General features: G+C 41.5%; 1 protein-coding gene across 4 annotated transcripts in view; it reads left to right on the forward strand.

Annotated features, from left to right (window-relative positions):
• The window catches only part of CSNK1D (casein kinase 1 delta), a 103,960-nt gene that overhangs the window by 27,119 nt on the left and 63,031 nt on the right, over nt 1-13,810 (forward strand). For all 4 annotated transcript variants that reach the window (XM_048817235.2, XM_048817233.2, XM_048817232.2 and 1 more), the window contains exons 6-7: nt 6,879-7,027; nt 11,051-11,222. In XM_048817235.2, coding sequence (XP_048673192.1) covers nt 6,879-7,027; nt 11,051-11,222 — 321 coding nt within the window. The remainder of the gene's footprint in view (nt 1-6,878; nt 7,028-11,050; nt 11,223-13,810) is intronic.

Below are 13,810 nucleotides of genomic sequence, written 5' to 3' on the forward strand. Positions count from 1 at the left end.
GGATTGCAAAGTCAGATGCACCAATAGTACCTGCTGTACTTGGGAACATGGAGAATAGGAATTACCATACTGGATTGACTATATGATCCATCTGATCCAGTATCCTGTCTCTGACAGTGGCCAACACCAAATGCCTCAGAGGAAAATGCAAGAAACCTTACATTAGGCCGGTGTTTTCCCCCACATTTGATCTACCCAGTCACGCTGCCTGTTCCCCCAAAAATTTAGTTATCTTCCTAATCTCCGGCAGTTAAAAAATGATTTAAACCCTGACACACAAGGTTTAATCTCTTCCACAGTTTGTTTTATCATTAACTAAAAATGTGAACATTTTTGTTAGCCGTATAAATGTCCAGTCTTTGAATCTTGCTAAGTTCTTGGCCTCAACAACTGCCTATGGTGACACTTCCACAGTTGGAGTTGTGTGAAAAAGATATTTCTTTTCATATGTTTTGACTTTTGCCACCTTTCAATTTAATTGAATGTCCCTTTGTTCTTGTGTTACAAGAGGCAACAGAAGATCCTGATCTATCTTCTCTGTACCATTCAAGTTGTCAGCTTTGTTTCCTTAAAATTAAATACAATGTGAATGCAACATTATGGTTGAAAATATAAAAAATGGGAATCTTACAGTCTAAAGTTCTTAAGGAACGTTAACTCTGCCACTGTGTGTATGTATAATTTAATGTATTGCATGGAGGGTGTAGCCCTAGTGTGTGTGTGTGTATATATACTGGGGCTGTCAAGCAATTAAAAAAATGAATCGTGCTGTTAACAATAGAATACTATTTATTTTAAATACGTTTGGATGTTTACTACTTTTTCAAATATATTAATTTCAGTTACAACACAGAATACAAAGTGTACAGTGCTCACTTTATATTTATTTTTTATTACAAATATTTGCACTGTAAAAAGTATATTTCAGTTCATCTCATACAAGTACTGTAGTGCAATCTCTTTATCATGAAAGTTGAACTTACAAATGTAGAATTACGTACAGACAAATAACTGCATTAAAAAATAAAACAATGTAAAACTTTAGAGCCTACAAGTCCACTCAGTCCTACTTTTTGGTCAGCCAGTCACTCAGACAAACAAGATTGGTTACAATTTTCAGGAGATAATGCTGCCTGCTTCTTGTTTACAATGTCACCTGAAAGTGAGAACAGGCATTCGCATGGCACTGCTGTAGCTGGTGTTGCAAGATATTTACGTGCCAGATGTGCTAAAGCAGTGGTTCTCAAACTTTTGTATTGGTGACCCCTTTCACATAGCAAGCCTCTGAGTGCGACCCCCCCTCCCCCTTATAAATTAAAAACACTCTTAAACATATTTAACACCATTATAAATGCTGGAGGCAAAGTGGGGCTTGGGATGGAGGCTGACAGCTTGCAACCCTCCCACGTAATAACCTCGCGACCACCTGAGTGGTCACAACCCACTGTTTGAGAATTCCTTTTCTAAAGATTCATATGTCCCTTCATGCTTCAACCACCATTCCAGAGGACATGCTTTCATGCTGATGATGGGTTCTGCTTGGTAACGATCGAAAGCAGTGCAGACTGATGAATGTTCATTTCCATCATCTGAGTCAGATGCCACCAGCAAAAGGTTGATTTTCTTCTTTGGTGGTTTGGGTTCTGTAGTTTCTGCATCAGAGTCTTGCTCTTTTAAGACTTCTAAAAGCATGCTCCAGACCTCATCCCTCTCAGATTTTGGACGACACTTCAGATTCTTAAACCTTGGGTCATAGAATCATAGAATATCAGGGTTGGAAGGGACCTCAGGAGGTCATCTAGTCCAACCCCCTGCTCAAAAGCAGGACCCATACCCAATTAAATCATCCCAGCCAGGGCTTTGTCAAGCCTGACCTTAAAAACTTCTAAGGAAGGAGATTCCACCACCTCCCTAGGCAACGCATTCCAGTGTTTCACCACCCTCCTAGTGAAAAAGTTTTTCCTAATATCCAACCTAAACCTCCCCCTCCCTGCAACTTGAGACCATTACTCCTTGTCCTGTCCTCTTCCACCACTGAGAATAGTCTAGAACCATCCTCTCTGGAACCACCTCTCAGGTAGTTGAAAGCAGCTATCAAATCCCCCCTCATTCTTCTCTTCTGCAGACTAAACAATCCCAGTTCCCTCAGCCTCTCCTCATAAGTCATGTGTTCCAGACCCCTAATCATTTTTGTTGCCCTTCGCTGGACTCTCTCCAATTTCTCCACATCCTTCTTGTAGTGTGGGACCCAAAACTGGACACAGTACTCCAGATGAGGCCTCACCAATATCGAATAGAGGGGGACGATCACGTCCCTCGATCTGCTCGCTATGCCCCTACTTCTACATCCCAAAATGCCATTGGCCTTCTTGGCAACAAGGGCACACTGCTGACTCATATCCAGCTTCTCGTCCACTGTCACCCCTAGGTCCTTTTCCGCAGAACTGCTGCCTAGCCATTCGGTCCCTAGTCTGTAGCTGTGCATTGGGTTCTTCCGTCCTAAGTGCAGGACCCTGCACTTATCCTTATTGAACCTCATCAGATTTCTTTTGGCCCAATCCTCCAATTTTTCTAGGTCCCTCTGTATCCTATCCCTGCCCTCCAGCGTATCTACTACTCCTCCCAGTTTAGTATCATCCGCAAATTTGCTGAGAGTGCAATCCACACCATCCTCCAGATCATTTATGAAGATATTGAAGAAAACCGGCCCCAGGACCGACCCCTGGGGCACTCCACTTGACACCGGCTGCCAACTAGACATGGAGCCATCGATCACTACCCGTTGAGCCCGACAATCTAGCCAACTTTCTACCCACCTTATAGTGCATTCATCCAGCCCATACTTCCTTAACTTGCTGACAAGAATACTGTGGGAGACCGTGTCAAAAGCTTTGCTAAAGTCAAGAAACAATACATCCACTGCTTTCCCTTCATCCACAAAACCAGTAATCTCATCATAGAAGGCGATTAGATTAGTCAGGCATGACTTGCCCTTGGTGAATCCATGCTGACTGTTCCTGATCACTTTCCTCTCGTGTAAGTGCTTCAGGATTGATTCTTTGAGGACCTGCTCCATGATTTTTCTGGGGACTGAAGTGAGGCTTACTGGCCTGTAGTTCCCAGGATCCTCCTCCTTCCCTTTTTTAAAGATTGGCATTACATTAGCCTTTTTCCAGTCATCCGGGACTTCCCCCGTTCACCATGAGTTTTCAAAGATAATGGCCAATGGCTCTGCAATCACAGCCGCCAGTTCCTTTAGCACTCTCGGATGCAACTTATCCGGCCCCATGGACTTGTGCACGTCCAGTTTTTCTAAATAGTCCCTAACCACCCCTTTCTCCACAGAGGGCTGGCCATCTATTCCCCATGTTGTGATGCCCAGCACAGCAGTCTGGGAGCTGACCTTGTTCATGAAGACAGAGGCAAACAAAGCATTGAGTACATTAGCTTTTTCCACATCCTCTGTCACTAGGTTGCCTCCCTCATTCATTAAGGGGCCCACACTTTCCTTGGCTTTCTTCTTGTTGCTAACATACCTGAAGAAACCCTTCTTGTTACTCTTAACATCTCCCGCTAGCTGCAGCTCCAGGTGCGATTTGGCCCTCCTAATTTCATTCCTACATGCCCGAGCAATATTTTTATACTCTTCCCTGGTCATATGTCCAACCTTCCACTTTTTGTAAGCTTCTTTTTTATGTTTAAGATCCGCTATGATTTCACCGTTAAGCCAAGCTGGTCACCTGCCATATTTACTATTCTTTCGACACATCGGGATGGTTTGTCCCTGTAACCTCAACAGGGATTCCTTGAAATACAGCCAGCTCTCCTGGACTCCTTTCCCCTTCATGTTAGTCCCCCAGGGGATCCTACCCATCCGTTCCCTGAGGGAGTCGAAGTCTGCTTTCCTGAAGTCCAGGGTCCGTATCCTGCTGCTTACCTTTCTTCCCTGTGTCAGGATCCTGAACTCAACCAACTCATGGTCACTGCCTTCCAGATTCCCATCCACTTTTGCTTCCCCTACTAATTCTTCCCGGTTTGTGAGCAGCAGGTCAAGAAAAGCTCCCCCCCTAGTTGGCTCCTCTAGCACTTGCACCAGGAAATTGTCCCCTACGCTTTCCAAAAACTTCCTGGATTGTCTATGCACCGCTGTACTGCTCTCCCAGCAGATATCAGGAAAATTAAAGTCACCCATGAGAACCAGGGCATGCGATCTAGTAGCTTCCGTGAGCTGCCGGAAGAAAGCCTCATCCACCTCATCCCCCTGGTCCGGTGGTCTATAGCAGACTCCCACCACTACATCACTCCTGTTGCTCACACTTCTAAACTTAATCCAGAGACACTCAGGTTTTTCTGCAGTATCGTACCGGAGCTCTGAGCAGTCATACTGCTCCCTTACATACAGTGCTACTCCCCCACCTTTTCTGCCCTGCCTGTCCTTCCTGAACAGTTTATAACCGTCCATGACAGTACTCCAGTCATGTGAGTTATCCCACCAAGTCTCTGTTATTCCAGTCACGTCATAATTCCTTGACATCACCAGGACCTCCAGTTCTCCCTGCTTGTTTCCAAGGCTTTGTGCATTCGTATATAAGCACTTGAGATAACCTGCTGATCGCCCCTCATTCTCAGTATGAGGCAGGAGCCCTCCCCTCACAGACATTCCTGCCTGTGCTTCCTCCCGGTATCCCGCTTTCCCACTTACCTCAGGGCTTTGGTCTCCTTCCCCCGGTGAACCTAGTTTAAAGCCCTCCTCACTAGGTTAGCCAGCCTGCTCGCAAAGATGCTCTTCCCTCTCTTCGTAAGGTGGAGCCCGTCTCTGCCCAGCACTCCTCCTTCATGGAACACCATCCCATGGTCAAAGAATCCAAAGCCTTCTCTCCGACACCACCTGTGTAGCCATTCGTTGACTTCCACTATTCGACGGTCCCTACCCAGGCCTTTTCCTTCCACGGGGAGGATGGACGAGAACACCACTTGCGCCTCAAACTCCTTTATCCTTCTTCCCAGAGCCACGTAGTCCACAGTGATCCGCTCAAGGTCATTCTTGGCAGTATCATTGGTGCCCACGTGGAGAAGTGCTGTAGCTACTTTTAGAAATCTCACATCGGTGCCTTTTGTGTTTTGTCAAATCTGTTGTGAAAGTGTTCTTAAAACGAACATGTGCTGGGTCATCATCGAGACTGCTATAACATGAAATGAATGCAGGTAAAACAGAGCAGGAGACATACAATTCTCCCATGAAGGAGTACAGTCACAAATTTAATTGACGCATTATTTTTTTAACGAGCATCATCAGCATGGAAGCATGTCCTTTGGAATGGTGGCCCAAGCATGAAGGGGCATATGAATGTTTAGCATATCTGACATGTAAATACCTTGCAACATCGGCTGCAGAAGTGCCATGCGAATGAACACTTGTTCTCACTTTCAGGTGACATTGTAAATAAGAAGCAGGCAGCAATATCTCCTGTCAATGTAAACAAACCTGTTTGTCTTAACGATTGGCAGAATAAGAAGTAGGACTGGATGGACTTGTAGGCTCTAAAGTTTACACCGTTTTGTTTGAGTGCAGTTATGTAACCAAAAAAAATCTGCATTTGTAAGTTACATTTTCACGATAAAGAGATTGCACTTCAGTACTTGTATGAGGTGAATTGAAAAATACTACTCTGAAAACTATTTCTTTTATCATTTTTCAGTACATATATTTGTAATAAAAAATAATATAAAGTGAGCACTGTGCACTTTGTATTCTGTGTTGTAACTGAAATCAATATTGAAAATGTAGGAAAAATATCCAAATGTTTAATAAATTTCAATTGGTATTCTATAGTTTATAAGTGCGATTAATCGTGATAAATTATTTTGAGTTAATCGCGAGTTAACTGTGATTGACAGCCTAATATATATATATATATATATAAAAACCCAAACGTTTAAAGTATTAAAAAATCCAGAACACTACATGATTCCACCGGACTCCTTGTTGTTTTTGTGGATACAGACTAACATGGCTACCAGCTGATACTTGATATGATTTCAGTGTGGCTTATTCAATGTTTTAAACATTCCCCATGTTTATTGCCTTTATGTAGATGCAGGCTATGCCACATTTTGCATTTTAGTACATAGATGTGTCCAATAGCAAAATTGAATACTCTTCCATGGAATTTTACATAAATAGAGACTGGCCCTATCCTGAGAAGTACAATATAAATTCAGAAGCAGTGAATGGCACACACAAAATAAGACAGTCTTTCCTATCCACTGTGCTCGTTGCTACTGTAGGAGTCTAACCTGTTCTTTCCTCTCCCACCTTCAGCTATATTGGTGGGGACTCTTCCTTCAGATCATGTTCTCTGCTGCTGGCAAGTAGAGTCTCTACCTACTGTGTGATTGATGATGAAATATGGAATATCACACAAATCCTTCCTTTGATGCCCACATCTTTTTAGATGGAGTCCGTTCAGTAGTTTGTTTTCTACCATTTCCTTGCTCCACCCTATCTCCATGCCATTGAGACACAGTACTGTCTCCTCCAAGTCTTAGCATTATGGTTTTGATTTTTCCTTTCGTTCAGGGGATTCTGTGACATTTATATCCTTGAACCAAATCTTAATGTATTTAGGCTTTAAAATTTCTGTAGACTTGGCAGTGTAAATATTACAGTTGCCCCAGGAAAAATTAATAGCTTAGCAACTAAAATGGTGCTGCATCTTTTTGTTTGCTCGATGTGTCTGAAGGAATTGTTGGGAAGATAATGTTACATGTAGAAAAGGATGATAAAACTGTACTATCCCAGAAAACAGTACATTAATTTTGGAACAATTATTTAAAATTAAATATGAAGCTAGTAAACTAGATTTCTCTTGTTACAGCCGAGTTTGCTACATACCTGAATTTCTGCCGCTCTTTGCGTTTTGATGACAAACCAGACTATTCTTATCTAAGACAGTTATTCAGAAACCTGTTCCACCGACAAGGCTTCTCCTATGACTATGTATTTGACTGGAACATGCTCAAATTTGTAAGTAGAGAACATTGCTGACTTAGTCAAAGAGGCCATTGGAAGAATTGAATTCTTCTATTTAGGATAGCTGCTATATATTTTAAGTTTGATTTCTTTACTAACAGTGTATATTTTGACTGTGCTACCCTAGACTCCCTGTGTTCAAACAACATTTCTGAGGGCCCAGCTTTCTTTTGGTGTTTGAGTGCAGTCTGAAAGCTTGAAGATGATTTTCTACAGTGCCTTTTCATTTCTTTAGTAAAGAGAGAGAGAACATTGGCTTGAAGAAATACTGAGATGTTCAAATCAACTAGTACATTCCTTACACTAAGGATAAAATCTTAAGGGGAATTGGAACTTCCCATTATGAATTAATAAGTGGCAAGATGTTAGTTTTCAAATGAGATCACTATTGAAACTCTCTAGTAAATTTATTCCTTAACTTGTAGGTGAAAATGTGTTACATTTAATTCTTTACATCGAAAATCTAATTTCTGTCACTCTCTGGGATCATAGTATGTCTACACTGCAGTGCAAGTCCAGAGTTAGTCTACACTGATTGATTGTTAACCCTATATTAAGATTTTTCTAACGTGAGCTTGAACCTGGGGCTCCAGGATCCATACTTCAGCGCACAGACCTAAGTCAAACCAGCCACATCCCAGACTCCCTGGTGCCTTCCTGAAATGTAGCTGCTCTAGCCCTTTGACTGTAGTGCACTGCGGGAAAACTTGACCATCCACCCTGCAAGTTTGAACATCCCACCAACACGTCTTGCTTATCAGTCTTTTTGGTCTGTGTGGTCTCAGCATCATGGAGGAGGTGCCTTTTCAGGAACTTATTTTGCTTTTGTTTTCCCTCCTGTGTCAGGAAACGGGCAGAGCTTCCGTGAACCGCTGGTGGACATTGTGGCAGTGTTTTTTGGCCCACCAAAAGCAACTGAAAGAGATTATGATGGACCACGAGGAGGAGGAGAGGGAGTACCCAGGCATGGCAGACCTCTCACTGGCTAAGGCTGTTCATGACATTCCATATAGCTGCTGATGCCCCCTATGTAGACTAGTGCTTTTGGCGCAGGGCCACAAGAACAGACTGATGGAATCACATCATCATGCAGACCTGGGATGACCAGCAGTGTTTCCAGAACTTTTGCATGAAGAAAGCTGTTTCTGGAGTTTAGTGAACAGTTTCCCCAACCCACTAGTGTAAAGACATGCATGAAGCCACCCTTACTGGTCCAGAAGCAGGTTGCTATAGCCGTCTGGAAATTGGCTACCCAAGGCTGCTACACCTCCATTGCAAACCAGTTTGGTGTTGGAAAGTCAAATGTGGGTAAAGTGGTGGGAGAGGTTTCTCAGGCAATCAGGCACGTGCTTTATCCCAAGGTGGCAAGCATAAAAGATATTCCTGAAGTAACTGCTGATTTTGAGAGAATGGGGTTTTCCAGATTGCAGTGGGGCCATTGATGGGTCTCATGTGCCCATAGTTTGCCCTCCTCAAGGAGCACAAGAGTATATAAACCACAAAGGGTACTACTACATTGTTCCCACCATTCTGAGAGGTTTGTTTGTAGATGAAACAGTGGTCTGGGCTCAAGCCTGAATCTGAGACCAGGCTTACATTGCAGGGTAGACATAACCAGTAATTACTAGAAATCACTGTACCAGAATAATGGATGTCTAATACCTAGGGTAGGAGGAACAGGACAATAATTGATAATAAGGGAGAACTTTCGCACAAGTGGCCTTCCCCAAAGTAGGAAATCTTTTGATTGAACCCCTGTGCTCAGAATAATATTTATTGGAGTTTTTATTATGCTTTTGTACAGAAAGGGTTTTCAAAGTTTGCAGAGCCTGTTGCTCTTGGGACACCTGATCAATGCTGCATTCTGGAGAGATGTAGGGAATGTTTGGGACAATATAATTCTGCTATTGTAGCTCTAATTCTGGTGATCTCCATCCCAGTTTTCTTCAAGCTATTCGTTGAAACAAAATTTCTGATCTTGCTGCTGCCCATCCTACTTTCATTACTATGAATCTCAGATCATTCAAAGAAAAATTTGCTGCATCTCGTTATCAGAAAATGCAAACTACACAAACTTATAAAACATCTACAAAAACAAATAATTTTTAAAACTTTATATTGCATTAGTTCCCATGCTGTGTCCCTCCTAAACATAGAAGATGACACACACCTTGTTTGGAAAGGCTTATAATCTGGAAAAAAAAAAAAAAAACACCAAGGGAGGAGGAAAGGGATAAAATGTATAAGCAAAATGATCAGGGGGTGACTGAATGCTTCTTGTTATGATTGGTTTTTAAGTGAAATTCTAATTCTCCACCATTCAGCCCCGCATGTATTTCCTCCAGACCAATTCACAGGTTCAGTTGCAGTGTTCTTATGTCTGTCCACCTCAGCATTCAGTCCTTCAGCATGGATGAGCAGTTTAAAGTATAAGTTAAATAAGTAAGTCAGTGATTTTGTCAGCTGCTTTTGTTATGCCTCCGGAAAGAGGTGTATCTTCAAGAGGGATTTAAATGAAAGAAAGGAACATGGCTTTATAGATCAGTTCAGGAATGGAGTTGCATACACAGAGGACAACATAAGAGAAAGCTTGGTGGCAGCTGAGAGATGTGGACGAATGGGGTCAAAGTTGGCATTATTCAAACTCCTAGACATCTTTGACAGAAGAGACAAGAACAAAAAAGTGCTAAATAGAAGTTTGCGGTAATGCCAGCAAAAGTTGATGCAGTACATAAGTGAAGGGAATCATTCTGCATATTCAGAGGGGGCCAGGGATGTGATCAGATCAACTGGTAAGGAGATCTTAGCAGTTGCATTTTATATGGATTGAATGGGATCTACAGAAATTTGTGCAAGTTACATAACTTAGTTTGCCAGTTCAGAATATTGTTTGATCAATGCCCTACTCCTGGATTTTTTGAAGGTTGGTAGTAGCTTGAACCAGATGCTGTCCTAATGCTGATTCTTGCTTTTCACTTCAAAACTAGATTACTGCGATGTCCTCTGCCTATAGCCTCCCTAAGAGTTTCAAGCAGACTCAGCTTGTGGAGAATGAAATGGTTCAGCTCTTGAGATGGTGATATGCTAAGATTATATTATACCAGTGTTTCATACTTCTGAGTGCAGCTTCAGGTGCTGATTGATGTAAATCTTGAGTGACATGGAACCCTAAAGATTGTTTTACCACTATGTCCTGTCACAATGGCTAAGGGCTTCTCTTCACTACTGGGGTAAGTCGACCCAAGTTATGCTACTCCAGCTAAGTGAATAACATAGTTGGGGTCCACGTAGCTTAGGTTGACTTACCCCAGTGTCTTCACTGTGCTGCGTCAATGGGAGACGCTGTTCAGTTGACTTCCCTTACTCTTCTTGGAGAGCTGGAGTACCGGAGTCCACCAGAGAGTGCTCTGCCGTTGATTTAGCGGGTCTTCACTAGAGCTGCTAAATCAACCCCTTCTGCATCGATTGCATCAGTGTCAATCTCTGTAGTGAAGACAAGCCTTTACATCAGCAGGGTTGTTTCTGGTGTATTTTTCAGACCTAGGAAAAGGGTGTTCTCAGTCAAGTCCTTCACCTGTGAATTCACTCCTCTTGTGCTCTGTGAGTGTGATCAGCTTTAGGGTAGAAAGTAAGATCAAGTATAATCAGATCTTTAATTGGTATTTTCCCATCAAAGCAGGTTCTGGGATTTGTGAGGTCAACTTCCGAATTTTTGGAAGAAGGCAATTACTGTTACTTGTAACTATTGTGAGGTACCCAGATGCCATGACAATGGACATGTGTTAGATAGGATTTCTGACACCACAGTCCTTCTCATAACTATAATATCTGGATGCTATAATGAAATACAAATTAAATTAAATACTGTAGTTTTGATGGGAACTTACAGCAATAGTAACAAACGGTTCTGTTTCACGCTCCATGTGTTAAATGTTATTTTAGTCATTAGTATTTATATGAAATAGAGTACTAAGCTCAATACTCACCCTAATTGTTAACTAGTCTCATGATTTACAGGGTGCAAGCAGAGCTGCTGAAGATGCTGAACGTGAAAGGAGAGAACGAGAGGAAAGATTGAGACATACACGAAATCCTGCAGTACGTGGTTTACCCTCCACTGCCTCTGGGAGGCTGAGGGGAACGCAAGACGTAGCTCCGCCTCCTCCCCTTACTCCAACTTCGCATACTGGTAAGTCATCAAATTTCTGGGGCAGACTCCTCTTACAGACTATGCTATTCTTCAGCTACCTCCTGGTTACTGAAATATACCATTTTGTAGTCCTTCAAAATCAATTTGAGTAAATAACCAGGATTAGGGAGATATTTTGTAAACGTACTCTCTGTAAATGCTGTTCTTTCCATAAATTACTGGAAGAGATTTTCCTTTCTGCTGTGTATAATAATTGCCTTGCTACGTGCTAGTCTAATTTGGATTCTTGCCTTAAATACCTGCTTTGGTTTGGTAACAATTAAATACTTTACTCACTGCAAAAAGATCATCTTTTCCAAGCTAACTTTATAAATGGAATGTCCTAAGAATAAAAGTCATTACATTTGTAAGTGTTTTGCTGAGTCCCCACTTCAGACTAATAAATGTAAAAAATAGTATGTATAGAGATTTTCCCTAATGGTGATTTTATTTTCATTGTATACCAAAATGATTTTCTACTTATGTAAGGAATAACATAAGGTTCTATAGGACTGATCTATTATTTTTTCCTTCCTTTTTTAAAGAGTTAAATACTGAAGTTGGGCTTAGATCTTTTATTGCACCTCAGCATAGTTATCATGAGAAAATAGATTTCCAGCACAGTGGCAAACTGAAATGACACCTTTGATCTTGCTGTTACATAACAGATCAGTAGTTCCGTACTGACTTCCACTTATTCAGATAATAAAATCAATTTCATTTTCATAACATTACCTCCGTAGAACCTCACTGCAGAAATCATGTGTCAAGACATGCTGTTATTGAACATATTGGAACAGTAGTTGAAGGGAAGCACAGAGCTCCCTCAAGCCCCATCTTCCTGCTGGAACCGACCTCTCCCTTTTTACTTCATATTACACAAACAAATCTCATTGTTAGTTTTAGGTTGAAAAGTTCACTTTTTCAAATTTTTGATATTTTAATTCACCTTTGGTCTTACACAAAATTAGGAATTGCCGAATCAGACCTGTGATCCATCTAGTCCAGCATTCTGTTTCAGACTGTAGCCAGTACCAGATGCTTCACAGGAAGGGGCGAGAAAGCCCGCAGTTGACAGATGAGGGATAATCTGCCCCTCTCTTTCCCCCCCGCCCATGAAAGTTTTATCCTATTCCCTAATTAGAAATTGGGTTAAACTCTGAAGCACAAGTTTTAGAAACCTTTCATACTCTTTAATATTAGCCATTATAACACTAGATATTCTTTTTATCCATATAAATGTTTGCTCTCTTTCTGAAGTGTGCTAAAGTAGTAGCCTCGTCAACATCCTGTGGCAGTGAGTTCCACAGTCAAATTATGTATTAAACAAAAGAGTATTTCCTTATATCATTATGTCCCCTGTTCTTATGCTATGAGATGAGAAAAACAGAAGCTTCTAATCCGCATTCTCTAGACCATTATTTTATATACTTCTATCATGTCCCATTTTATTAACGTTTCTCTCTCAGACCTCCCTATGGTAGTGGCTACAATAAGGGAATGTCTTAAAAATGCATTTCTCTCAGTTTATTCTGATAACAAATGTCATGAATGCCTCCAGTCTAGGTTGGGGAACACATTTAGGGTCTCTGTCTGTGGTCTTCGGAAGCCTAATGAGGAGCAGTTCCCCAAAAACTTGCTAGAGCTGAGGGCCATCAGGCTGGCTTACAAATCTTTTCACCACAGATCAGAAACATAATTGTGTTGCCTCTGTCTATAAGTAATCGGTCGGTGTGGATGGTTCATTACAATAATATCTGGTCTGCACTTAACACTTAAAAAAAAAAAAAAAGTTGCTTACATCAAATGGAAGGGGACACATCATTGCTGACCTGAATTTGATGGGTTAGTTGTTGTGGCTCACCACTGATCGCATCCGACCAGAAGATTTATAGGTTCTTATCCAATTCAGACTACAGAGTTCAAGAACTCAGAGAGTTCTATATCGGGAGAGGATTCTTGGTGTGCTTGGCAAGAACACACATACTGCGGACAATACCAAATGGATAAAACCTTTATTAAAATTAACATAAAAATAAGAAATGCATTGAAACTTATAACTGCAAAATAGTAAAAGAATTCCAAAACTCCTGGTGGTACCGTTTCTATTAGAAGTACCTTAACCTAACATACTCATACCCTTCCTTGAGGACACGGTAATAGGAGGTGAAGGACCAGCCTCACTCCTGGCATGCCTGATTATGCAATGGTCCTGGCTTCCCCAATGGTTAGGAATGTTTATTATAGTGTACTGCACAAGCTGTGCTAATAGCGTGATAGAAGATAGAATAGATAGATGAAAAGGTAGTCTATAGAGTATAGGAGAACTGGAAAAAGCACTCCAAGAAACCGAAGCTTCAGGAGTTAGAAGAGCTTAGAATTTAGAAGAGCTGAACCCAGCAGAAGCTACCTTCTAAGAGCTCTCTTACAAGGTATTTGATAGGATCCTGACCTATGTAATTCAGGCCCAACTTACTATACCCAAATCTTATTTCCGTACCCTACAGAATTAATGGGTACCCTTCTACTATAGGTCAGTGGATTATGACACTTACTTTCTAAATATATTCATAAGGATTATCTCATTC

Source organism: Caretta caretta, chromosome 14 (assembly GCF_965140235.1).
Source record: "Caretta caretta isolate rCarCar2 chromosome 14, rCarCar1.hap1, whole genome shotgun sequence".
NCBI lineage: Eukaryota > Metazoa > Chordata > Testudines > Cheloniidae > Caretta > Caretta caretta.